Source organism: Doryrhamphus excisus, linkage group LG17 (assembly GCF_037039965.1).
Source record: "Doryrhamphus excisus strain RoL-2023G ecotype Guam linkage group LG17, RoL_Dexc_Guam_v1.1, whole genome shotgun sequence".
Taxonomy (NCBI): Eukaryota; Metazoa; Chordata; class Actinopteri; order Syngnathiformes; family Syngnathidae; genus Doryrhamphus; species Doryrhamphus excisus.
This window is the reverse complement of record NC_136373.1, coordinates 15,861,030-15,887,766: the sequence shown is the minus strand read 5'-3', so window position 1 is coordinate 15,887,766 and position 26,737 is coordinate 15,861,030. Positions and strand designations below refer to the sequence as shown.

The 26,737-nt window shown below is 38.3% G+C and overlaps 1 protein-coding gene across 1 annotated transcript in view; it reads right to left on the bottom strand.

Moving 5' to 3' along the window:
* nbeal2 (neurobeachin-like 2) overlaps positions 1 to 26,737 on the bottom strand; it is a 53,680-nt gene continuing 26,943 nt past the window's right edge. Inside the window, 36 exon segments of the mRNA XM_078797679.1 lie at positions 1 to 2,064; positions 2,228 to 2,363; positions 3,974 to 4,122; positions 4,199 to 4,354; positions 4,642 to 4,758; positions 4,861 to 4,955; positions 5,178 to 5,350; positions 7,688 to 7,797; positions 7,885 to 7,971; positions 8,045 to 8,158; positions 8,253 to 8,350; positions 8,429 to 8,546; positions 9,692 to 9,801; positions 9,893 to 10,023; positions 10,090 to 10,230; positions 11,216 to 11,340; positions 11,433 to 11,528; positions 11,602 to 11,711; positions 11,714 to 11,923; positions 12,947 to 13,104; positions 13,178 to 13,295; positions 13,364 to 13,488; positions 15,179 to 15,336; positions 15,406 to 15,555; positions 16,614 to 16,946; positions 18,362 to 18,505; positions 19,475 to 19,631; positions 21,087 to 21,271; positions 21,352 to 22,059; positions 22,182 to 22,270; positions 23,515 to 23,674; positions 23,762 to 23,917; positions 24,004 to 24,154; positions 24,231 to 24,333; positions 24,480 to 24,639; positions 25,957 to 26,090. Of these exon segments, the coding sequence (XP_078653805.1) occupies positions 1,954 to 2,064; positions 2,228 to 2,363; positions 3,974 to 4,122; positions 4,199 to 4,354; positions 4,642 to 4,758; positions 4,861 to 4,955; positions 5,178 to 5,350; positions 7,688 to 7,797; positions 7,885 to 7,971; positions 8,045 to 8,158; positions 8,253 to 8,350; positions 8,429 to 8,546; positions 9,692 to 9,801; positions 9,893 to 10,023; positions 10,090 to 10,230; positions 11,216 to 11,340; positions 11,433 to 11,528; positions 11,602 to 11,711; positions 11,714 to 11,923; positions 12,947 to 13,104; positions 13,178 to 13,295; positions 13,364 to 13,488; positions 15,179 to 15,336; positions 15,406 to 15,555; positions 16,614 to 16,946; positions 18,362 to 18,505; positions 19,475 to 19,631; positions 21,087 to 21,271; positions 21,352 to 22,059; positions 22,182 to 22,270; positions 23,515 to 23,674; positions 23,762 to 23,917; positions 24,004 to 24,154; positions 24,231 to 24,333; positions 24,480 to 24,639; positions 25,957 to 26,090 (5,576 nt within the window). The 3' untranslated portion in view covers positions 1 to 1,953.

Genomic DNA, 26,737 nt, shown 5'->3' with positions numbered 1-26,737 from the left:
AAGTGTAAACAGGTAAAGTGTATTGTAGAAGGTCACAAAAAGAAGACACAATATAAAGTGTGAATCCTTAGAAATGACAAAGGCAGTGCTGGTCCGGAGCTTTAAGTTAAATGGCAAACACCAGGAATATTATATTATTATATACAATATATTTACACTAACATCTCATAGATTGAATTTTAAGAAACGTGATAAACGATAATGCATAGCAAGGCCATATATTACATTCATTCACAAAAATAAAAAATTAAGACTTGACTTCTTCTCTGCCTGAACAATGTATCCAGTTTTTTGGGGGGCTTTTTTAAATGTATTTATCCTGCCACATGAACCCCCGACCAGTTCCCTTTGTGGAGATGCCGCATAGCAACTAGCATCTCCTGACCACAGCAAAAGCATTCCGGCATCGGATGTTCATAACCAAACGCATAAGCAGCACTTGACTTGATTAAAACCATCTTCCGCACATGTGAGGCATAGCGTGTGTGTGTGTATGAATCTGGCGTGACAGATGATTGCAATCAGTGTTTATATGCTAAGACGCAAGATAAAATAAAAAAAAAAAAAAAAAGGCACCGCTTGGGTTGAATATGAAACAAGCAGAGAATAATAAGAGCAGGTGTTGACTTCATAGTGCAAAGCAAAAGTTAGCCACGCTCTTAATTCCATAGCATGATCTCATACAGGGAATATATTTCACATACGTGACCATTAAAGCACGAGTCTTGCTTTATTGTAACAGCCTGGATCAGTGATTCCCAAAGTGTGGGCCACGGCCCCTTGGTGGGCTGGGGTGGTACTGCAAGTGGGCCATGAGAGGTCATTAAAAATATGATTCATTTTTAATTTAATTTAATTTAATTTAATTTAATTTAATTTAATTTAATTTAATTTAATTTAATTTAATTTAATTTAATTTAATTTAATTTAATTTAATTTAATTTAATTTAATTTAATTTAATTTAATTTAATTTAATTTAATTTAATTTAATTTAATTTAATTTAATTTAATTTAATTTAAAATTTGTGAATGTGTATGGTTGTTTGTCTATATGTGCCCTGTGATTGGCTGGTGACCAGTCCAGGGTGGACCCCGCCTCTCGCCCAAAGACAGCTGGGATAGGCTCCAGCACCCCTGCGACCCTTGTGAGGAAAAGCGGTAGAAAAGGAATGAATGAATTAATTAATTAATTTCCAAATGCCCACAAGGCATGCTGGGCAGTCCATCTACAGCAACAATATGAACTATGAATAATAATATTACAACACTGGGTATCGAGAATATGTCAACTAAATATGCCAATTAATTTAATTTAATTTAATTTAATTTAATTTAATTTAATTTAATTTAATTTAATTTAATTTAATTTAATTTAATTTAATTTAATTTAATTTAATTTAATTTAATTTAATTTAATTTAATTTAATTTAATTTAATTTAAATATTTATTGCACAATTAAAAAAAATATTTATAGACCTGAGACATTTTTTTTTAGATTTTTTTAGATTAGTTGGGAACCCCAGGCCTAGATTAAAGAAAAGCAGGGTTATTTGAACTTTAGGCACTAGTGGCCCTCTGGTGGTGGTCACTGGTATTGCAGGATGGAACTCTGAAAAAAGTTTCAAGTTTGCAGGAGTTTTTTTTTTTTTAAAGAAGCATTGGCACAGCAACTGGAAAATAGTGACATGTGTGTGTGTGTGTGTGTGTGTGTGTGTGCAGTCTGACACAAGAGCAAACTCACTCTTTGGAATGACGCTGATTAAAAACAGACAGGACACAATCAAATATAAAATGCTTCCTGAATTGGAAAAAAGCCTCCAAAAAAAGTGCTGAGTGTTCAGTTGCTCCGTCTCGGAAAGATCCCGGGCTTGAGGAAGTCTTCCCAGGCTTGTAAAAAGAAAGCCGTAAATCAGCGTCCGGCGTCTCCACGAGCATCCCTTACGGGTACGTCTCATTTGCCCGAAACCTCGGTTTTGGGGTTGTATTCTGTCTCGCCCGCAGACACCTGAGAGATGCGGCGTGTGGACCCCCACAGGCGGCGGGAGAATTGTCCTGAGCGAACCTGACGGCATGGAGAGACGACATGTAGACGCTACATTGGCGACACGTCATTATCATGTGAAAAAAACACAGGCAGTTAACAACCGCCTCCGCGTACACACACACGCACACACACACACACACACACACACACACCTCACAAGTACTTGTGTCCTGCTTCTCACCTCCTCGGGCTTCCCTGCCCCCACCACTATGAGCTTCCCGTCCTCCAGTCCCACCAGGATGTGGCTGTTCTCTTTGGTGACGCTCACGCTCCTCACGGGCACCTTCAAGGCCAAGGGTGGGACGGCAGCATCCAGGCTGGAAGATAAAGCATTAGTTAGTAATCATCTGGATGCCTTGAAAGATCATTCAAAATGGCCGGAACTGAGAGGTGCGGCCAGAATTGGATAGAAAGTCAAAATAACAAGATAAAAGTCAAAATTATGAGATAAAAAGTCGAAATTATGAGTTAGAAAGTGGAAATAACGAGATAAAAAGTCAAAATTTAGAGATTAGAAAGTCAAAATAACAAGATAAAAAGTCAAAATAACAAGATAAAAAGTCAAAATTACGAGATAAGAAAGTCGAAACAATGAGATAGAAAGTCAAAACTATGAGATAGAATGTCAAAATAACAAGATCAAAAGTCGAAATTATGAGAAAAAAGTAGAATTTTTGAGATAAGTTGAAATAATGACATAGAAAGTGGAAATAACGAGATAAAAAGGCAAAATAACGAGATAAGAAGTCAAAATTATGAGATAAAAGTAGAAATTTTGAGATAGTAAAGTCAAAATAATGACATAGAAAGTCAAAATAACGAGATAAAAAGTCGAGATTATGAGATAAAAAGTAGAAAATTTTAGATAAAAAAGTCAAAATTATGAGATAGAACGTCGAAATAACGAGATAAAAAGTCGAAATAATGAGATAAAAAGTCAAAATTATGAGATTAAAAAGTCAAAATTACGAGATAAAAAGTCAAAATTATGAGATAAAAACTCAAAATAACGAGATAAGAAGTCTAAATAACGAGATAAAAAGTCGAAATTATGAGATAAAAAGTCAAAATTAGGAGATAAGTAAGTCGAAATTATGAGATAGAGTCGAAATAACGAGATAAAAAGGCAAAATAAGGAGATAAGAAGTCAAAATTATGAGATAAAAGTAGAAATTTTGAGATAATAAAGTCGAAATAACGAGATAAAAAGTCGAGATTATGAGATAAAAAGTAAAAAATTTGAGATAAGAAAGTCGAAATCATGAGATAGAAAGTCAAAATAACGAGATAAAAAGGCAAAATAACGAGATTAAAAGTAGAAATTTTGAGATAATATTGTCGAAATAATGACATAGAAAGTCGAAATACCGAGATAAAAAGTCGAAATAACGGGATAAAAAGTAGAACATTTGAGATAAGAAAGTTGAAATAACGAGATAGAAAGTCAAAATAACGAGATAAAAAGGCAAAATAACGAGATTAAAAGTAGAAATTTTGAGATAATATTGTCGAAATAATGACATAGAAAGTCGAAATACCGAGATAAAAAGTCGACATTATGAGATAAAAAGTAGAACATTTGAGATAAGAAAGTCAAAATCATGAGATAGAAAGTCAAAATAACGAGATAAAAAGGCAAAATAACGAGATTAAAAGTAGAAATTTTGAGATAATATTGTCGAAATAATGACATAGAAAGTCGAAATGACGAGATAAAAAGTTGAGATTATGAGATAAAAAGTAGAAAATTTGAGATAAGAAAGTTGAAATTATGAGATAGAAAGTCAAAATAACGAGATAGAAAGTCGAAATAAGGAGATGAAAAGTCAAAATAACGAAATAAAAAGTCAAAATTTTGAGATAAGAAAGTCGCTGATGTCCTTGAACCTAGTCTCGGTCTTGTGTCCTAGGTCCAGGTCTTCCGTACCTGCACAGATGTCGAATGTGTAGTCTTCCCTGCACGGTCCCCAAGATGATGTATTCAGACACCAAGTGAAGAGCGCTCACTCTCTCCTCCGTGCCGAAGGACGACAACAGACAGCCGTTGACGGAGTAAACATGGACGGAGTACTTGCCCTGCGTGAACCAACAACGCCTTTAAGTAAAACCGGTTACACGGTAAAAACCACCGTCTGCCGTAGTCGTCACGTACCTTCCCGTGGTTAGAGCGTTTCTCCTGAGAGGTCTGCACCACGATGTGGCCCTCCATGCCCACCTGGAGCTTGGAGATGGGGGAAGGCTCACCAGGGGGCCGCAGCGTTCTCAGGAATTGACCTCTTCGGACTGTGTGCACAATCACGGTCCCATCCTGCCAACGATATTTATATATATATTTTAACGGTATTTATTACATATTTATCGATTCCACTTCCTGTCGTGTGTTTTTTTTCCAAGCCAAGCTCTTATCAAACACACTTCTGCCACCTAGTGGCCGTTTTTATGCCTTAAAATTGCTCTCAAGCTAAATCTATCAGTGGGGGGTTGCTGCATCACTTCTTTTAGTCGCTTGTGCAAAAAAAAAAGGCATGAATATGTTTTTTCGGGTTTCTAAAAGCACAGGTCTTTGGGATAAAGGACTCCTGTGGCATCTCTTACCTTAGACCCCGAGACGGCCATGTCCAATTCCGTGCTGATGGCCACACAGGTGACCTCCTCATCGTGTCCACACAGCACCTGAACGGGCCGAGGAGACAGCGTGCTCGAGAAGCCGCCCTGAAATGGCAAAGTCATCATTTTTTTTTAGTTTGACACATCCTGAACGCCCCCCCCCAAACGCCACCCCCCACCCCGGTCTGCGTCATGATGTTCTTCTACCTGCTGTAGAACCTGCCACACGATACAGGACGTGTCCCTGGAACCGGAGATGAGGTAGATGCCGCACAGATCCAGAGCCAAGCACGTAACAACGTCTTTGGGGAACATAGATAAAGGGGCCATATTATAATTTCATTTTAAGATGCGTAGTGAAGCCTTTTAAGGTCAGAGGCTGAACTTCAATTTGTCAATTTTAAATAATAGTGGACCTTTAATCGAATAATATGGTCATTATTATGGATTTAGTTTGTATTGCTGATGTTATATATTACATTACATTCATAAATGACATTCATAATTCATACGCCAGAGCTCACCAATGTGCCGGCAGATCCTGCCCACCAGCTTGCCTTTGCCCAGCTGAGTGACCCGCAGACTGCTGTCCCAGTGTCCTCCGCTGAAGAGCAGGCGCCCATCGTTGGACACCACCAGCACCTGAGCGCTCAGCTCTACGCCGGGTGAGAAAGGTCCGCCGAGGAAACGCTGCGTCCTGTAAAAAGTGCGAAACTTGCGAGATTATTACTATTCATAAATACTTACATATGCGTATGGCATAGAGTATAAATTGGAACCTTGGTTAGCATCATTAATCCAACCCAAATATTTTGAAATACATTCATTTCGACCGCTTATACTCACGAGGGTGCTAGAGCCTATCCCAGCTGTCTTCGGGCCACCCAATCACAGGGCACATATAGACAAACAACCATTCACACTCACATTCATACCTATGGACAATTTGGAGTCGCTAATTAACCTAGCATGTTTTTTTTTTTGGAATGTGGGAGGAAACCGGAGTACCCGGAGAAAACCAACACATGCACGGGGAGAATGTATGCAAACCAAGGCAAACGCTTTTAACCATAAAAAATACACTAACCGGGGCGTATGCTAACTGAGGTTTCAACCATACGTATTTTGAAATGAGTTCAGAACAAAGTTTGAATCCCGCAGTGTATTATTAACATGATGCGCCCCATATTGTATGCTAACTGGAAAATGTATGCAAACCAAGGCAAACGCTTTTAACCATAAAAAATACACTAACCGGGGCGTATGTGAACTGAGGTTTCAACCATACGTATTTTGAAATGAGTTCAGAACAAAGTTTGAATCCTGCAGTGTATTAATAACATGATGTGCCCCATATTGTATGCTAACTGGAAAATGTATGCAAACCAAGGCAAACGCTTTTAACCATAAAAAATACACTAACCGGGGCGTATGCTAACTGAGGTTTCAACCATACGTATTTTGAAATGAGTTCAGAACAAAGTTTGAATCCCGCAGTGTATTATTAACATGATGCGCCCCATATTGTATGCTAACTGGAAAATGTATGCAAACCAAGGCAAACGCTTTTAACCATAAAAAATACACGAACCGGGGCGTATGTGAACTGAGATTTCAACCATACGTATTTTGAAATGAGTTCAGAACAAAGTTTGAATCCTGCAGTGTATTAATAACATGATGCGCCCCATATTGTATGCTAACTGGAAAATGTATGTAAACCAAGGCAAAAAAATTTTTTCGTAAAAAACACACTAACCGGGGCGTATGCAAACTGAGGTTTCAACCATACGTATTTTGAAATGAGTTCAGAACAAAGTTTGAATCCCGCAGTGTATTAATTACATGATGTGCCCCATATTGTATGCTAACTGGAAAATGTATGTAAACCAAGGCAAAAAATTTTTTTCGTAAAAAACACACTAACCGGGGCGTATGCGAACTGAGGTTTCAACCATACGTATTTTGAAATGAGTTCAGAACAAAGTTTGAATCCCGCAGTGTATTAATAACATGATGTGCCCCATATTGTATGCTAACTGGAAAATGTATGTAAACCAAGGCAAAAAAATTTTTTCGTAAAAAACACACTAACCGGGGCGTATGCGAACTGAGGTTTCAACCATACGTATTTTGAAATGAGTTCAGAACAAAGTTTGAATCCCGCAGTGTATTAATTACATGATGTGCCCCATATTGTATGCTAACTGGAAAATGTATGTAAACCAAGGCAAAAAAATTTTTTCGTAAAAAACACACTAACCGGGGCGTATGCAAACTGAGGTTTCAACCATACGTATTTTGAAATGAGTTCAGAACAAAGTTTGAATCCCGCAGTGTATTAATAACATGATGTGCCCCATATTGTATGCTAACTGGAAAATGTATGTAAACCAAGGCAAAAAATTTTTTTCGTAAAAAACACACTAACCGGGGCGTATGCGAACTGAGGTTTCAACCATACGTATTTTGAAATGAGTTCAGAACAAAGTTTGAATCCCGCAGTGTATTAATAACATGATGCGCCCCATATTGTATGCTAACTGGAAAATGTATGTAAACCAAGGCAAAACATTTTTTTCATAAAAAACACACTAACCGGGGCGTATGCAAACTGAGGTTTCAACCATACGTATTTTGAAATGAGTTCAGAACAAAGTTTGAATCCCGCAATGAATTAATTACATGATGTGCCCCATATTGTATGCTAACTGGAAAATGTATGTAAACCAAGGCAAAAAATTTTTTTCGTAAAAAACACTAACCGGGGCGTATGCTAACTGAGGTTTCAACCATACGTATTTTGAAATGAGTTCAGAACAAAGTTTGAATCCCGCAGTGTATTAATAACATGATGTGCCCCATATTGTATGCTAACTGGAAAATGTATGCAAACCAAGGCAAACGCTTTTAACCATAAAAAATACACTAACCGGGGCGTATGCTAACTGAGGTTTCAACCATACGTATATATATTGAGTGTTTTCTCTTATTTCTCTCCATTCCTGACCTGAACACGAGTTTGTGGACTCACTTGGGATTAGTAATGGCCGGGTCTTTGGTGAAGGTGAAGTAGTTGGCGATGTTCTTGTCATACGGCAACCAGCTGTGTGTTCCTATCAGGCCGTTTGAGCTCACAGTCACCTGGAATAAAACCGAATAAAACCAGGTTGTTGTTTTTTTTAGATCGTTAGCCGTGGCTAATAATGAAAGTGTCAAACACGACCGTACCAACATATCTGAGCCCTGGATGATGAAGGACCGATTTTGGTTCTTTGGTACGACCGCCTGGACCAGAGAAATACCATCGCTCACCACCTGGAGTACACAAATCATGAAAATATTGAAAAAAAATTCAGTAAAATGCATTTGCAGGATTATGTTATGTTACCTCCACAAACGGACGTAGCTTATCGAGATGATCAAAGATATTGACAGGAAGTGCATCCAGACGAGATTGCCGCCTCGATGCATTTGCAGCAGACATACGAGGCGGGTGAGGCTCCTGTATGGAGATCAAAATCAAATCATTAGAAATCATTAGAATTGTATTCATATCAATAAAAATGAGAAGGTAGAACTTCATCTGAAAGTCACACCTTCAAGAGTTGGCAAGGCGTCTGTCCGAAGTTGCTAATGATGCCTTCGAGTGCCTTGCGCTCCGTCTCATCAGCAATGGCATCCAGATCTACAGCACCTGTTAAAAAGACCACCATTAAGATTTAGTTTGGTTTGTTCCTCTCAGTCATAGTTGTTGTTTTTTTAGGTGCCATACCTTCATAGGTGCAGTAGTAGAAGACATTGAGGGCTTTCACTGCCTCTTCACCTCTTTGCTTGTAGCCAAAGATCAGATCGATCCACTCGTGCAGATGGCATGACACGTGCTCGCTTTCCTAAAGGTACGGTCGGTGTTAACATATCAAGTTATCGAATTTTATTGAATTTTATTACATTTTATTAAATTTTATTTTGATTTGATTTTTATTGTATTATATTGGATCTTATAATATTTGTATATATAGTATATATAGTATATAGTATAGTATATATAGTATATATAGTATATATAGTATATACAGTATATATAGTATATATAGTATATATAGTATATATAGTATATATAGTATATAAATATTAATTTAATTTAATTTAATTTGCCCTGTGATTAAACAAAACAAAACTAAACTAAACTAAACTAAAAACTAAACTAAACTAAACTAAACTAAACTAAACTAAAAAACTAAACTAAACAAAACAAAACTAAACTAAACTAAACTAAACTAAACTAAACTAAACTAAACTAAACTAAAATAAACAAAAAAACAAAACAAAACTAAACTAAACTAAACTAAACAAAAAAACTAAACTAAACTAAACTAAACTAAACTAAACTAAACAAAAAAACTAAACTAAACTAAACTAAACTAAACAAAAAACAAAACAAAACTAAACTAAACTAAACTAAACTAAACTAAACTAAACTAAACTAAACTAAACTAAACTAAAATAAAATAAACAAAAAAACAAAACAAAACTAAACTAAACTAAACTAAACTAAACTAAACAAAAAAACTAAACTAAACTAAACTAAACTAAACTAAACTAAACTAAACTAAACTAAACTAAACTAAACTAAACTAAACTAAACTAAACTAAACTAAACTAAACTAAATTAAATTAAATTATATTTTGTTTTATTTAATTTTATTATATTGGATCTTATAGTAAGTTTTTTTTAAATAACATCAATATAAAATAGTCGAAAGGGTCAATCTGCATTTTTCTCCTCTTGGCCGACAGATTCTGCAGCCTCCTCCCCGACCACGCCTACTTTGCAGCAATTGGTCAGGGTTGACTCCAAGATCCCCGCCCACCCTTGCCGGAGCTGCTAGACACAAACACCCCTCAACCGGTTCCATGCAAATAGCAAATAAGAACTTAGTTGGTGAAGTGTCAAGAGCTGAGGAACCGTGACTGAAGTACAGGAGATCTTTAGCTTCCCGGAAAACCAAAAACTATAAAAACTATAAAAACTCACCAGAGCTTTCCTGTGCTTTCTGATGAAGTCTTCTCTCGATGAGGCCCAGCGAGGCAGCAGAACGTCCTCAACAGAGTCCTGGGATATTTGCAAGCATCCCAGGTCGAAGCCTACAACAACATGAAGGCGGTCAGTAACAACAAATGCCACTGGAAATATATCATAAGCAAACGCATCACCACACTCCCGACACAAACCCACCATTCATGTTCTGCAGGAATTCCGGGAAGTAGAAGAACTCCGGGATGAGCTCCTTGACGTCAGCCGGGCTCTCCATGCGAGCCTGCCAGGCTGCTGCCACCGAGTGGAACTGACGGTCTGCGCAGTCGAACCTGAAGAGAAATGGCGGTCGAGTTCATGACGACTTCATGGCGAGTTGCCTGTGATGTCATTCCCACCTGCCGCTCTGCAGCTGGATGTGCAGCGTGGTGAACGGCTCCATGCGGATCATGTAGTGCATGACTCCTGCTGCGTTGGAGTAGTGGGTGCCGTAGTGGAATTTGTCGATGGTGCCCGTGGGGTCCTCAAAACTCTCATATCTACAATGCAGACATTGGAGTTATTCATTTGTTTAATAGTAAATAAAAATAAAAATAAAAATAAAAATAAAAATAAAAATAAAAATAAAAATAAAAATAAAAATAAAAATAAAAATAAAAATAAAAATAAAAATAAAAATAAAAATAAAAATAAAAATAAAAATAAAAATAAAAATAAAAATAAAAATAAAAATAAAAATAAAAATAAAAATAAAAACTGCAGAAATGGAAAGATTTACAATAATAAGGACAATAAGTGTTAATGTGCTAATTTTATGGGAATAAAATAAATGACAAATAATGTCATTTTACTATCAAAGTTGCAATTTTTTAAATTATTATTTGACGGTAAATGTTTGACTGTTACAATCAAGTCAAAATATTATAGGAATAAAGTAAAAAATAACTGCAATAAGAAAATTGACAAGGAGTGAGCTCAAACTATTAGAAAATTTCAAAAAAATGCACAAAAAGGGGGGGTGGCGGTTGTTTTACAATAATAAATAATTATTATAATAAATTATTAAAATATTAGGGAAAAAAGTTGTTATAGAAAATAAATATTTTTTAAATTTAAATAATTTTTTAAATTTAAATTATTTTATTTTATTTTAAATATTTCAAAATTATTTTCAAACGTTGTAATTTTATTATCTGAGATGTCCGATACGGCTTGATATTTAAAAATCGGTTGATATCGGCATCAGGAAATCCCTAGTTGTAAAATCATGAGAAACAAACAAAACAAGATAAAGTGGTTGTTTATGTTAATATTATAATATTATGAGAATAAAGTCAAAATATAACGAGAAGAAAATGTATCAAGATTATTTAAAAAGAAAGTTAAAATATTTAAGCAGTATCCATGGTTGATATGATATAGAACCCTTATATGCGCTTTGCGTGTTTTTGTTTTTTTTACTATTTACAGGAAGTGTAATCTCGACACATCGGTTTCAACATCAGACACTAAAACTAATCTTACTTCTCTTTGACAGCCTGCGCGTGGCGAGGGTTGACCACACTGACAGGTTTGGACAGGTCTCGGAAAACTGACGGGTCCTCCAGGTCCAGAACAGGGGAGGTGTAGTCGCAGAGTATCCAGGGGAACTGACCGAGAGTCCAAAGACAACATGAAGGCTTCGTTCAATCATCCATTATCTCTTGTGTGTGTGTGTGTGTGTGTGTGTGTGTGGTCTTACCACAGGATATTGCGATAGGTCATTGTAAGTGCGTCCAGCGATGGTGTTGAGTTGCATCAAATATTCAAAATTGGAGATTTCCCTGCAGACCCATTTCTATGCAAACATAAGAGTATCGAGTTTAGAAAGATATGAGATATTTATGATATAAAAGGAATAGAATTGACACCTGCGTGAGGCCTGATGCCTTCAAGAGCTCTTGTGGCGAACGAGAACCAAAGTAAAAGAGGTTGGGAGGTCGCAGCCCCAGAATCCTTGAATAGACTTTATTTCGTAACTAAATGAGGGCAAAAATAAAGAATCTGGTGTGAGCTTCTTTAATCCAAAGTTTAAACCACAAGAAGAGCTAAATTTCACCTTCTTTTTGAAGTTGATGAAGTAGTGAGCCTGGTCGATGAAGAAGAGCTCCAGTGCAGAACGCCGAAGGTTGTAGCGACGCAGATGGACCTCTCTTAGCTGCGAGAGAGGTCTCTTGAAGTCGAAGCCAATTCCTGCAGGGAAAAAAAAAAACTAAATAAAACTAAAAAAAAACAAAACTAAATAAATGACAGGATGCAAGCGCTGCTTTGATATTTTGGAATGCTAAGATTTTTTTTTTATTTTGTATTTTTTCCAGTCATATTTTGACTTTATTCTCATAATATTATAACTTTTTTGACCATCTAATTTTCCAAAAAATACAACTTTATCTTGTTTTGTGTGATTCTCATAATATTATATTATTTATTATATTATTATTTATATATTATAATATTTTGACTTTATTCTTGAAAAATTTCAGCCCTATTTTCATTGTTTTAAAGAAAATTATTGTTGTAAATGTACTTATTTACTTATATAAAAATACTACTTTATCTTGTTTTGTGTGATTCTCATAATATTACAACATTCAAAAAATATTTTTAACAAACAAAATGTAAAATTTTATTTTTTTCTCTTAATTTTGACTTTATTCTTGTAAAATTCCAGCCCTATTTTCACTGTTATTATAAAACATTATTGTTGTGAATTTACTTATTTTTTTTACTTTATTTCTATAATATTTTGAATTGATTTTTGGTAACATTTGTACCATAATTTTCCAAAAATTGCAACATTGATACTAAAATGACATTATTTGTCCTCATAATACTGCATTGTGTTATTTTCATAAAATTACCACATGTTCTTGTTTTAATATTATAACTTTTTCACCCATCTAATTGTCCAAAAAATACAACTTTATCTTGTTTTGTGTGATTCTCATAATATTATAACATTCAAAAATCATTTTTAACAAACAAAATGACTGTTTTCTTTTACAACATTATATTAAGTTTCTTGTAAAAAAAAAAATTTTTCTCTTAATATTTTGACTTTATTCTTGTAAAATTACAGCCCTATTTTCACTGTTGGAAATTTACTTATTTTTTACTTTATTCATATATTTTGACTCAATTTTTTGTAACATTTGTAACGTAATTTTCCAAAAATAGCAAATTTGATACTAAAACGACATTTTTTGTTATTTTCACCTTCTTCGGTTTCCTCTTTCTCAATGCTGCCGTCGTAGAAGTAAAGGTGATGCGTGGTGACCTCCAGGCGACCCGGGACCACGGCCACGATGGTGATGAGTTCACAGTCTTCGGACAAAATCAGCTTCTCTTTCTGGTTCTCATCTTCTGCCTCCGCTCTAAAAGGTCGAGTCATAATTGCATAATTATATGTTTGAATGACATTTATGTCGTTGCAGTCGACATCCTCACTTGTTGTCTAAAAAGACGAGATCCTCTTCGCCTAACTGGTCGTCCTCCATGTCGCTGACTTTGGCTTCTTTAGCGACAGCTAAAGGGAGAGGCTCGGAGCTACGTGGACTGTCCACTCCTGGAGAAATGATGACATGATTTTCAATTTTTCATAAAAAAATAATAATAATGAGGTGATGCACGCACCCATGTTGTCCCTCTGGGCACTGGCCTCAGTGTGAGGGTCGTAGTGGTGATTAGGGACAAGTTTGAGGCGCATTTTTGAATACGTCTCGGCGCTGGACAGGATCCACTTGACCTCAGGCTGGATTCTAGACAACATATGAACTTAAACATGAGGTCTTTCTTTGTATGTATGGAAAATGTTTTTAATTTCAAACCCATATTTGTCAGGTATACCTTTTGAGTGTTAAGTTGTTGTGTGATGAGTTTAGTGTTCTTAGTAAAGTGTTGAGACACATTGAGACTGATTTATTCCTTCCTTCCTTCCTTCCTTCCATCCTTCCTTCCTTCCTTCCTTCCTTCCTTCCTTCAAACGTGTACCAATACAACTTTAAAATTTATTACAAAAATAGTCGTCCCATAATGCATTTTCCTTTGATGGATGGCGAGGCAATGTTGACTTTATCCACCAGAGGGTGCCAGAGGAGCCTGGAGCTCGGATGCCACAAGGAGGCTGATGCCACCGCAGCACTCCAAAGAATGCATTTGTTATTTGTTCCTTCCTACCTTCCTTCCTTCCTTCCTTCCTCCTTAAGACACAATACATTATGGGAAAACCTTCTTAATTTCAAACTCATTTGTCAGGTACACCTTTTGAGTGTTAAGTTGCGGTGTGATGAGTTAAGCGTTCTTGATGACGCATCAAGACTGATTTATTTGTTCGTTCGCTCGTTCCTTTGCTCGTTCCTTTGCTCGTTCCTTCCTTCCTTCCTTCCTTCCTTCCTTCCTTCCTTCCTTCCTTCCTTCCTTTCTCCTTCAGACGCAATACATTATGGGAATACCTTCTTAATTTCAAACTCATTTGTCAGGTATACCTTTTGAGTGTTAAGTTGCAGTGTGATGAGTTAAGTGTTCTTAGTTAGATGACGCATCAAGACTGATTTATTTATTTGCTCATTCCATCCTTCCTTCCTTCCTTCCTTCCTCCTTCAGACGCAATACATTATGGGAAAACCTTCTTAATTTCAAACTCATATTTGTCAGGTATACCTTTTCAGTGTTAAGTTGCGGTGTGATGAGTTAAGTGTTCTTAGTTAGATGACGCATCAAGACTGATTTATTTATTTGCTCCTTCCATCCTTCCATCCTTCCATCCTTCCATCCTTCCTTCCTTCCTTCCTTCCTTCCTTCCTTCCTTCCTTCGTTTAATGACCTCCTGCAATTTTGAATGGGTTGACAAGCTTGTTGTAAGTGCACTGCGAGGTTGCGATTGGCTCCTACTAAAGAACGAGAGATCGTTTCCTGACTAATTCACCAGCGCCACAGTATTCAAACAATTAGGAGTAGTTCTGAAGTAATTAGAAGTAATTAGATTAGAATGCACCACTGTATGGTATGCATGGTTCAAAGTATAAGTAATGGCTTATTGACAGGAATTTAAGGTATTAGTAATGATCATTAACCCCGCCTCTCGCCCGAAGACAGCTGGGATAGGCTCCAGCACCCCCGCGACCCTCGTGAGGAAAAAGCGGTAGTAAATGAATGAATGAATGAATAATGATCATTAAATATAAATATATTGCTTGTAATCATTGAAATTGTCATACATATTAAACAAGAAACTGATTTATGTCATTATTGTAGTGTTGTTGTTATTTTAGTGTTTTTGACTTGAGTTTGAAAAAAGAAAAGAAAAAGTGAGTGAGTGAGCTGGACCTCACTTTGAGGCATAAACACATTCCGGAGGGCAAGTGGCAAAGCACGCTTTTAGAAGGAATGTAAAGCATGTTTGGGCAAAGCGAATAAAAATAACACTGGCGTAAATTGGAAGAGGCCTACTTGTTGGCCCAAGGCGCTCTCTCGCTGGTCAAAAGCCTCCGAAGAGCTTTCCAGTGCTGCCACACCACCCCCTGCTGGCCGGAGCTCTGCTTCTGCCAACTGATGTAGCGGCCGTTCTCGCTGCGGACGCGCTTCAGGTAGGGGTCGACGATCATTTCCTGTGATGGAACGCAGCAGCGGCAGGTGAGTGGAGAGAACAATGAGATACCGGCACGCCATATAGAGACCTGGAACTTTGCTTTGCTGTCCGATCTGTCTTTGTCCCGTTTGAAGGCCGTACTCATGAGGTCGTCGAAGCAGGAATTCCAGAAATTGGACATGATGTCGTGGCTCCGGCCAAATGTGTCCAGCTCGTACTGCTCCATTGTGGGTTGAACCTGCACATTTGGACACAATTCCATCATTCATTCCACAAACCAATTACTTTTGACTGACAGGTTGTCAGAAAGGTATCAATTAAGCAATATGTTTGTTATTGTGTGCAGCTAGCCTGTATTAATGAATAAACTGCAAAGTTCCATATTCCATAACAGTTGCTGGCCCGCCACAAGTAAATTTGGACCGCCACAGAGAGTTCTCTATTGCATTCTATTAATTCATCCGTTCATTCATTTTCTACCGCTTGTCCTCACGTTGGTCAAGGGGGGTGCTGGAGCCTATCCCAGCTGTCTTCGGGCAAAAACGCACACATGCACGGGGAGAACATGCAAACTCCACACAGAGATGGGCGAGGGTGGAATCGAACTCGGATCTCCTAGCTGTAAGACTGGTGCACTAACCACTCGACCACCGTGCAGCCCCAATGTTATTATATCTGGTTAAAAAATTCATTCATTAATTCATTTTCTACCGCTTATCCTCACAAAGGCCGCGGGGGTGCTGGAGCCTATCCCAGCTGTCTTCGGGCGAGAGGCGGGGTACACCCTGGACTGGTGGCCAGCCAATCACATTGCACATATAGACAAAATACCAAAAACCCACACATGCACGGGGAGAACATGCAAACTCCACACAGAGATAGCCAAGGGTGGAATCGAACTCGGGTCTCCTAGCTGTGAGGCCTGCGTGCTAACCACTCGGACACCATGCAGCCCCAATGTTATTATATATGGTTAAAAAAATAACAAATTATATATATTGTCAAAGGCTGCGCGGTGGACGAGTGGTTAGCGCGCAGGCCTCACAGCTAGGAGACCAGGGTTCAATTCCACCCACTGCCATCTCTGTGTGTTCTCCCCGGCCATGCATGGGTTTTCTCCGGGTATTCCGGTTTCCTCCCACATTCCAAAAACATGCTAGGTTAATTGGCGACTCCAAATTGTCCATAGGTATGAATGTGAGTGTGAATGGTTGTTTGTCTATATGTGCCCTGTGATTGGCTGAAGACAAGATAAGCGGTAGAAAATGAATGAATATATTTCCAAACCCAAAATACCTGCTGCTGGTAGAAGCCTTGCCACTCCAATGTATGGCTGTAGGACTTCAGGTCCTGGGCGAAGGTGGTGCTGCCATTGGTGATGGGCAGATTAGGGAGCAGCTTCTGAACTGTCACCGGGTCTGCATGCTGGTCCAGGAGCGCACGCACGACCGGGACCAACTGGGAGAACATCTCTGCGTGCTCACTGTTGTCGCTCGGGGTCTCCGCTTGCTCCTTATCCGGCCACAAGGGGGCGCCGAGGCAGCCCAAAAGGAAGCACACCTCCTCCCAGCTGAGACACAAGACGGTCTGTAGCAGGCTGTGCAGCTTCACGAAGGCCATCACACACACCTAAGATGGGATGTAAAAACAAATATTACACATTGGTCATCTTTGTCACCCTTTCATGTTTTAAATAAATATTGGACTGTATATTTTGGAACGCTAAGACGTTATATATATTTCATGAAAAAATAGAATTTTTTCCAGTCATATTTTGACTTTATTCTTATAATATTATAACTTTTTTGCCCATCTAATTGTCCAAAAATTACAACTTTATCTTGTTTTGTGTGATGTTCATAATATTACAACATTTGAAAATAATTTCTAACAAACATTCCTTTATTATAATGTTAATTAATAAAAAATAATTTAATAATTTAATTAAATTGTATTATTAATTGAATTTATTATTAATTAATTAAATATTGTATTGTTAATTAAATAATGAAATAATGTAATTAATTAGTTAAATAATTGTAATCAATATTACATGTTTTGCGTAAAATTGCAATTTTTTCCAGTCACATTTTGACTTTGTTCTCATAATATTATAACTTTTTGCCCATCTAATTGTTCAAAAATTACAGCTTTATCTTGTTTTGTGTGATTTTCATAATATTAACATTAATATTAACATTAATATTTCATATTAACATTTGAAAATAAATTTGAAAAAACATTCTTTTATTATAATATTAATTAATAAAAAATACTGAAATAATTTAATTAAATTGATTATTAATTGAATTTATTATTAATTAATTAATTAAATATTGCATTGTTGATTAAACAATGAAATAATTTGCTTAATTAATTAAAAAATTGTAATTAATATTCCATGTTTCTTGTAAAATTTTATTTTTTTCCAGTCATATTTTGACTTTATTCTCATAATATTATAACTTTTTTGCCCATCTAATTGTCCAAAAATTACAGCTTTATCTTGTTTTGTGTGATTTTCATAATGTTACAACATTTGAAAATAATTTTTAACAAACATTCCTTTATTATAATATCAATTAATTAAAATAATAATTAAATAAAATTCTATTAGTAATTACATTTATTATTAATGAATTAATCAAATATTTATTGTTAATTAAATAATTTAATTAATTAATTAAATATTTTTAATTAATATTACAAGTTTCTTGTAAAATTCAAAATTTTTCCAGTCATATTTTGACTTTATTCTCATAATATTATAACTTTTTTGCCCATCTAATTGTCCAAAAATTACAGCTTTATCTTGTTTTGTGTGATTGTCATGTTACAACATTTGAAAATAATTTTTAACAAATATTCCTTTATTGTAATATTATAAATTTATTATTTATTAATTATTTTATTATTTATTTAATAATTTAATTAATTAAATAATTTGTTTCTCGTAAAATTTTATTTTACTACCGGTATTTTCTCCTGATATTTTGACTTTATTCTTGTAAAATTACAGCCCTATTTATTTATTTTTTTTTTACCTGTGAATGTTGCTGCTGGATGTAGCCGGTGATGATCCGCAGGCCGATTTGTGACATTTCCTTCAGTTCGGTGCTGGCGGGGGTGCCAGGGGTGCTGTGCCAGGCCTGCAACTTGTCCAGCAGGTTCACCACCCCCTCGAAGATCTGCACACACGGCAAAGACGATCAACAAAGGGCTCACAATAAAAGCGAACACCTTGTTTTCACACCTTCAATACATCAACTGGAGCATAACTTGCATTGAGAAGAATGCAAGTGAAATGCAGCGACTTTGCCGCCCTCCAGGCGGACATGTTGTTATAGTCTCTGCCTGACAACAGCCACACCCGTTTGTCTGGATTACTTGACAGGTGCCTTAAATCCTAACCTAGTCATCATCCGTGCCTGATTGCAGACATTTTACTTGAATGACTTCAACAGAGGGCGGCACGGTGGTCGAGTGGTTAGCGCACAGCTAGGAGACCAGGGTTCAATTCCACCCTCGGCCATCTCTGTGTGGAGTTTGCTCCCACATTCCAAAAACATGTTAGGTTAATTGGCCACTCCAAATTGTCCATAGGTATGAATGTGAGTGTGAATGGTTGTTTGTCTATATGTGCCCTGTGATTGGCTGGCCACCAGTCCAGGGTGTACCCCGCCTTTGCCCCGAAGACGGCTGGGATAGGCTCCAGCACCCCCGCGACTCTCGTGAGTATAAGCGGTAGAAAATGAATGACTGAATGTAATACAACCGGGCTGCACGGTGGACGAGTGGTTAGCACACAGTCCTCACAGCTAGGAGACCCGAGTTCAATTCCACCCTCGGCCATCTCTGTGTGGAGTTTGCATGTTCTTCCTCGTGGGTTTTCTTCCGGGTACTCCGGTTTCCTCCCACATTCCAAAAACATGCTAATTTAATTGGCCACTCCAAATTGTCCATAGGTATGAATGTGAGTGTGAATGGTTGTTTGTCTATATGTGCCCTGTGATTGGCTGGCCACCAGTCCAGGGTGTACCCCGCCTCTCGCCCCAAGACAGCAAGAATAGGCTCCACCCCCCCTCCCCGAATGAATGACTTCAACAGATACGTAGCATGAATGTGTTAGCATGTGCTAACAAAAGGAGGCTCTCTACCTTTTCACTCCACAGCGAGCGATTGTCTGTCCCTTCTGCAAAGAGGAAGTCCTGCAGGAGTCGGAGGAGTCTCACCAGGCTGGGACAGAAAGGCAGGAAGACTCCTTGTGCGTCCCTCAGGTCGGACAAAGACGATTCCAGCATCATCTCCAGCAGACTGACAAATACACAGCAACATGAATTCAGATTTACTGTAAATAATAGAGCTCTACTGTGTACGGCGGGGGTCTCAAACATGCGGCCCGCGGGCCAAATGTGGCCCGCAGGACACTAGTTTGAGGGCCCCGTTTAATGTTAGTGCGGCCCGCGCAAGTCTGATATGGATGCTGTATGGTATCATGTACCCAGAAAAAAATATTACGTTTGATTAATGTTCATGTTAAAGGTTAAATAACTGTTAATAGTTATCCTCCCTATCCGTGTGGAAGTGGTAAGTTTTTGCCTATTTAAGTCGAAAGGAAATAACTTAGAGGCTACCGTTTAGGTCGCTAGCTCTCTAGTTTGCGAGTTAGCATGTGTCTCAAGACCCTGCAGTTGCGCAATATGTTGTAAATCAGGGGTCTCAAACATGCGGCCCGCGGGCCAAATGTGGCCCGCAGGACACTAGTTTGAGGCCCCCGCCTTGATATGAAAGTTTAAGTTTGATATGGATGCTGTATGGTATCATGCACCCAGAAAAAATTATTACGTTTGATTAATGTTCATGTTAAAGGTTAAATAACTGTTAATAGTTATCCTCCCTATCCGTGTGGAAGTGGTAAGTTTTTGCCTATTTAAGTCGAAAGGAAATAACTTAGAGGCTACCGTTTAGGTCGCTAGCTCTCTAGTTTGCGAGTTAGCATGTGTCTCAAGACCCTGCAGTTGCGCAATATGTTGTAAATCAGGGGTCTCAAACATGCGGCCCGCGGGCCAAATGTGGCCCGCAGGACACTAGTTTGAGGCCCCCGCCTTGATATGAAAGTTTAAGTTTGATATGGATGCTGTATGGTATCATGTACCCAGAAAAAAATATTACGTTTGATTAATGTTCATGTTAAAGGTTAAATAACTGTTAATCGTTATCCTCCCTATCCGTGTGGAAGTGGTAAGTTTTTGTTTTTTTTTAAGTTTAAAGGAAATAACTTGGAGGCTACCATTTAGGTCGCTAGCTCTCTAGTTTGCGAGTTAGCATGTGTCTCAAGACCCTGCAGTTGCGCAATATGTTGTAAATAAAAAGAGTATAAATGTGACTATAGTCGTGTTTTGTCATGTCTACAGGGCTCTAATAATGCTTTGTTCATTTTAATGTGAAAAAATTAATGTCTACCCACCAACTATATGTGGTTTCTTAAGTTTTTATTATTTGCCGTTTTTAATTATAATTATTATATTTATTTATTACTGATTGATTGATTTTATTTATTTATTTTTCATCTTATTTTGTGTAGAAAAATAAAAATTAATTCTTGTAGAAAATCAAAACCAAAGCAAAGTTTATTAATTTTTCTGTTTTTAATAAATACGTTTTTTTTTAAAAAACCTGATGCGGCCCAGCCTCGCCCAGACCCTAGCTCCAGTGGCCCCCAGGTAAATTGAGTTAGAGACCCCTGGTTGTACGGTGATGGAATCTAACCTGCGTTTGATGTCATCAGGCGCACGGACCAGTTGACAGGAGGAACCCAGTTTAGTGAGAACAGAAAAAACCTGCCCCCTCTCTCTCCAGACCACATCTTCAGGCCCGTCCGCCCCGCTTCCACTCCAAAGCACGGAGAAGATGATGTTGGTGAGCAGGTTGCACAGCTCCTCTTCTGGCGTCTGCTGTCATGTCAACAACACTCAAGACAATGAAGCTTCACAGGAGACACCACAAAGTCCAAGATATGAACGTAAATCCAAACCTGCGGGTTGGACGTGTTGGAGATGGTGTCTGCCGTCGGAGGATCTGTACCGTAACTGGCGTGGTCCAGAACGTTGGAGAGACTGGAGCTCTTTCTCGGTCTTAGTGCCGGGAATGGTTTGCAGTGCTCCAAAGGTGAAGGCGTGTTTGGCGTGTTTGGCGTGTTTGGCGTGTTCTCCCCCATGCTGCACAGCTCCAAGTCAAAAGGCGACGTTCCAAACGGAGAGAGCGGTTGATAATCCCTGCCTTCCTCGTCGGGGCGAGGCAACGCCAGATCGACCACATTGACGGAACTGGAGAGGGAGGACGTGTGACTCTCCTGGTCCGCCGAATCAAACGACTTGAATTGGATTGAACCCGGAAAGTTCTTCAGCTGGTTTTCGACTCCAATAGGCGGCGATTGGGATAAATCTGAGAATCCCTCGGAGATATCCTGTTGACGGGAGTCCTCTTCATCGTCATCGTCATCCTCCTCCTGAGAGGTGCCGTAACCCAGGAAGATGTCCACCTGGGCATCTTCGATGATGAGATTCTGCTCTCGACGTAATGGAGGCCGGAAGCTGGGATCGATGGATTTGGATTCCGCAATACTAGCAGCGTAGGATTCGTAGGACTCTTTGACGTAGAGCTTGGTGAGGATATCCTGCCATGCGGGCTGTTTGGCGAGCTGCTTCACATAGTCCTCACTGGAGTAGATGAGGTGGAAGAGCTGCAGTAGAACATGAGGAAAGGATGTTTTATTGATGTTCTTACTCCCCTTATTAACTACAGTGGAACGGGATGGATTCATTTGTATGTTTGGAATTTTTTTTTTTTTATGGGAAAACTGACCTTGCGACAGACGTCCAAGCGGACAGTGAGGTCAGCGCGGTGGGACAGACACACCACAGCCAGGAGGTCTCTGAAGTTCGGACTCGGATCTGGAAGAAGGTAGCAAATAAGAACTAGCATCTGGAAAGCTTTCAAGTATGCGTCTGTGTTATTGTGTTACTGTAATACTGCACGGTGGACGAGTGGTTAGCATGTTAGAACATGCAAACTCCACACAGACATGGCCGAGAGTGGAATTGAACTCGGGTCTCCTAGCTGTGAGGCCTGTGTGCTAACCACTCGGTTGTATTACATTCATTCATTTTCTACCGCTCATCCTAACGAGGGTCGCGGGGGTGCTGGAGCCTATCCCAGTTACTGTAATACTGCACGGTGGAAGAGTGGTTAGCACACAGGCCTCACAGCTAGGAGACCCAAGTTCAATTCCACCTTCGGCCATGTCTGTGTGGAAAATATTACCTAAAATTACAGAATTTTAGGTAACTTTAAGGCTGCACGGTGGTCCTAGTGGTGGAGACCCGGGTTCGATTCCCCGATTGGGCATCTCTGTGTGGAGTTTGGTTGCTTTGGTTTTCTCCGGGTACTCCGGTTTCCTCCCACATTCCAAAAACATGCTAGGTTAATTGGCGACTCCAAATTGTCCATAGGTATGAATGTGAGTGTGAATGGTTGTTTGTCTATATGTGCCCTGTGATTGGCTGGCCATCAGTCCAGGGTGTACCCCGCCTCTTGTCCGAAGACAGCTGGGATAGGCTCCAGCACCCCCGCGACCCTCATGAGGATAATGAGGAAATGAATGAATGTAATACAACCGGGCTGCACAGTAGTCAAGTGGTTAGCACACAGGCCTCACAGCTAGGAGACCCGAGTTCAATTCCACCCTCGGCCATCTCTGTGTGGAGTTAGCATTTTCTCCGGGTACTCCGGGTTCCTCCCACATTCCAAAAACATGCTAGGTTAATTAGCGACTCCAAATTGTCCGTAGGTATGAATGTGAGTGTGAATGGTTGTTTGTCTATATGTGCCCTGTGATTGGCTGGCAACCAGAAGACAACTGGGATAGGCTCCAGCACCCCTGTGACGGTTTAAATCGACATCCATCAGATTGGATGACTCAAACCGACATAATCCAAAATAGCCTTCACATTTACGGTACTTAAGACTTTTAAGGAGAACCTAAGACGCACATTTTGGGGATGTAGGAGGAAACCGAAGTCAGGAACAGGAAGAACGTGCAAACAGTCCCACACAGAAGGAGATTCAAACCCACAATTTCCACATCTTACCTTTAAAAGCTTTAACCTTTATAAACGCCTCACTTTGTTTCAATTACCTGTAGCGAGGACCTGCTCGTACAGACATCGCACCGTTGTCATGGTTACGGGAATGTCTTCAAGGAAAAACACCAATCCGAGATAGCCAAAGTCCTTAAGTTTGATGCGTTGCTTGTTGCGCTCGGATACACGCTCGCTTTTGAGGATTTTATATAAAACCTGCAGAGAGAGAGAGACGCTGGAACGTTGTCATGATGGCTGACATTTTGGGATGGAGATACGTGAAGATAAACAAAACACTCTCACCCTGAACACTCTCTCTCGGGCTCGATCTCCGAAGCTGGTGTTGAGCAGTAAACTGTAGAACTGCTCCACTCCCCATTCCAGCAGCACGGCCTGAACCTGCTCACGAGGAGGGCTGCTCCGCAACAGCTCGTACAGCACGTCCAGGGCCTTCACCACCTGGAGGAGCAAATTAGAGCAGCACCTCCACTTAAGGAACCATCCTAACATGGCGGTGCACACACAGTAGCTAAAATGATCAGCACCTGCTCTTCCTCTCCTGCACAAAGCACGTAAGCGAGGACGCTGTGAAGCTCCTCGGGTGTTGGAGACTTGAGGAAGTCTTTGAGGAGCTCAAACAAAGACGTCTGTATGTTCTGCTTGTCATCCGAGAGACAGCCGCCATCTTTTTCCACACTGCAAACACCAGCGTAAAAAAAAAAAAAAAAAACTTTATTTGTCATTCTCCATCGTCCACATGAAAGAGTAGTACCTGTAGTACGTGCGAATGGTGTCCAGAATGTACTGGACTCCATACTTCCTCTTTAAACGCTGCTTTCCTTTGTGTATCACCGTGGAGATGTATCGCACATGAGCTTTGGAGAAGAAAACATTTTTTAATTTTCTTCAAAAAAGGTGCAACAAACGTGTGAATTTACATTTGAAAGCAACACATAAACCCTTTCAATGGAATAGAAAGGTTGCACTGATCAATAACAAAAAGACTGCTTATGTCTCATACCCTGACAAACAGCAGCATGGCTTTTGGTCCAGATCCGGAAATCAAACAGCAGGTGCTGGTAGAGCTGCTGCAGAAGCGGGCTGTTTCCCTCGTTGCAAACCTGCTCCAGTAACAGCTGACATGCGATCAACACATTCATGTCCATCATGCTGCCGGGAACCTGAACAGAGAAGGAGTGTTTTTTTCACGTGTGCATTGTTTTTTGTCATTCATGCTACATATGGTAACGGTAATGGTTTAATTTCATCAGATTACAATTGAATGCATCACATAATCAGTTCACAGTTCCGCATGTCCAAAAGGAGTAGGAAGAAGCAAAGCTTATTAAATCCTACCCCTGCATCTGGTACTTTTACAATCAGTAACTGTTACATTTGTTCACTTCCTGCTTTCATAATATAGTTTTTTTTTCTTTCTTTTTTTTTCCTTTTGATTTTTCTTGTCACTTCCGAAGTACAAGGTGATATTTAATTTAATTTAATTTATATTTTTTTCATTAAAAAACATTTTAGTATTTTTTTTTATTTTTAGTAATTATATTAAAAAATTATAATAAAAGCATGTTAGTAATTTTTTATTTATATATTTATTTTTGTCCTGTACCAAAGTACAAGGTGAAATTTAATTTAATTTAATTTATATTTTTTCATTTAAAAAACATTTTAGTATTTTTTTATTTTTAGTAATTATAATAAAAAATTATAATAAAAACATATTAGCAATTTTTTTTATTCATATATTTATTTTTGTCCTGTACCGAAGTACGAGGTGATATTTAATTTAATTTAATTTATATTTTTTCATAAAAAAACATTTTAGTATTTTTTTTTATTTTTAGTAATTATAATAAAAAATTACAATAAAAGCATGTTCGTAATTTTTTTATTTATATATTTATTTTTGTCCTGTACCAAAGTACAAGGTGATATTTAATTTAATTTAAATTTTCACATTAAAAAACATTTTAGTATTTTTTTTTATTTTTAGTAATTATAATAAAAAATTATAATAAAAACATGTTAGTAATTTTTTTTTTTATATATTTATTTTTTGTCCTGTACCAAAGTACGAGGTGATATTTAATTTAATTTATATTTTTTCATTAAAAACATTTTAGTATTTTTTTTTATTTTTAGCAATTATAATAAAAACATGTTAGTAATATTTATTTTTGTCCCATACCGGAGTACGAGGTGATATGACCATCCAATGACATAATGGGTACCATAGTAAGTGTCAATATAGTGATATATATAGCACATCATGACTGGTTCAAGACTCTTCATCCTTGTATTTAGCAAACATCAACTGCTTGTATTGTTTCTTGAATTGGCTCATTGTTGTGCATATCCTCATATCCTCTGCATTACACATGAAAATTGACAAATTACACACATTTCTCTGTAAAATCACATCCATTATTATCACACAGCAAAACTCAGATGGCAAATATTCACTTAAGAGTCACAGTTCTTACTTTGCACAACATGGCTCCGATGATGCTGGGCCCGTGGCACTGCAGCAGAGCTTCCTGATTGACAGGGTGACGGCGGATCATGTTCTTCAGCATCAGCAGGTAGGCGGCGATGCTGTTCCTCTCCAGTCTTGATTCTGAAGCCATAAAACAACAAAGATGAATTTACTGATTGTCACAATGCATGACAATGCACAATTTGGAGTCGCTAATTAACCTAGCATGTTTTTGGAATGTGGGAGGAAACCGGAGTACCCGGAAGAAAACCCACGCATGCACGGGGAGAACATGCAAACTCCACACAGAGATGGCTGAGTGTGGAATTGAACTCTGGTCTCCTAGCTGTGAGGTCCACTCGACCGCTGTGCAGCCCACTTGCATTATCAATGTAAGATATTTTGTTTATTTTGTTTGCACAGTTCGATAAAATGACCATGAAAGGTAAACAGTGCTCTTATTTTGAAGGCAGGAAGTGTGTGTGTTTATAGTTAAGCTGTGCCGGGTGCAGAATAAACATGCGTGTCCTCTTATTTTTTGCCACTCAGACCTTGCATCACATTAGCAGGCATTGGAAAACGCTATTATTAAAGTATTAGAAAGTGTGTGTGGACTTCCCAGCATGCCTTGCAGTTTATTAATTATTCTAAAATGTGTTATTTTGCATGACTATTGACTTGTATATTTCAAAATGTTTTCTTCTTCCTGTTGGTTTGTGATGTGAGAATAAGAGAGTAAATACCAAGATGCATATAAAGAACACGTCCTTGAAATGACCTCTGACTAC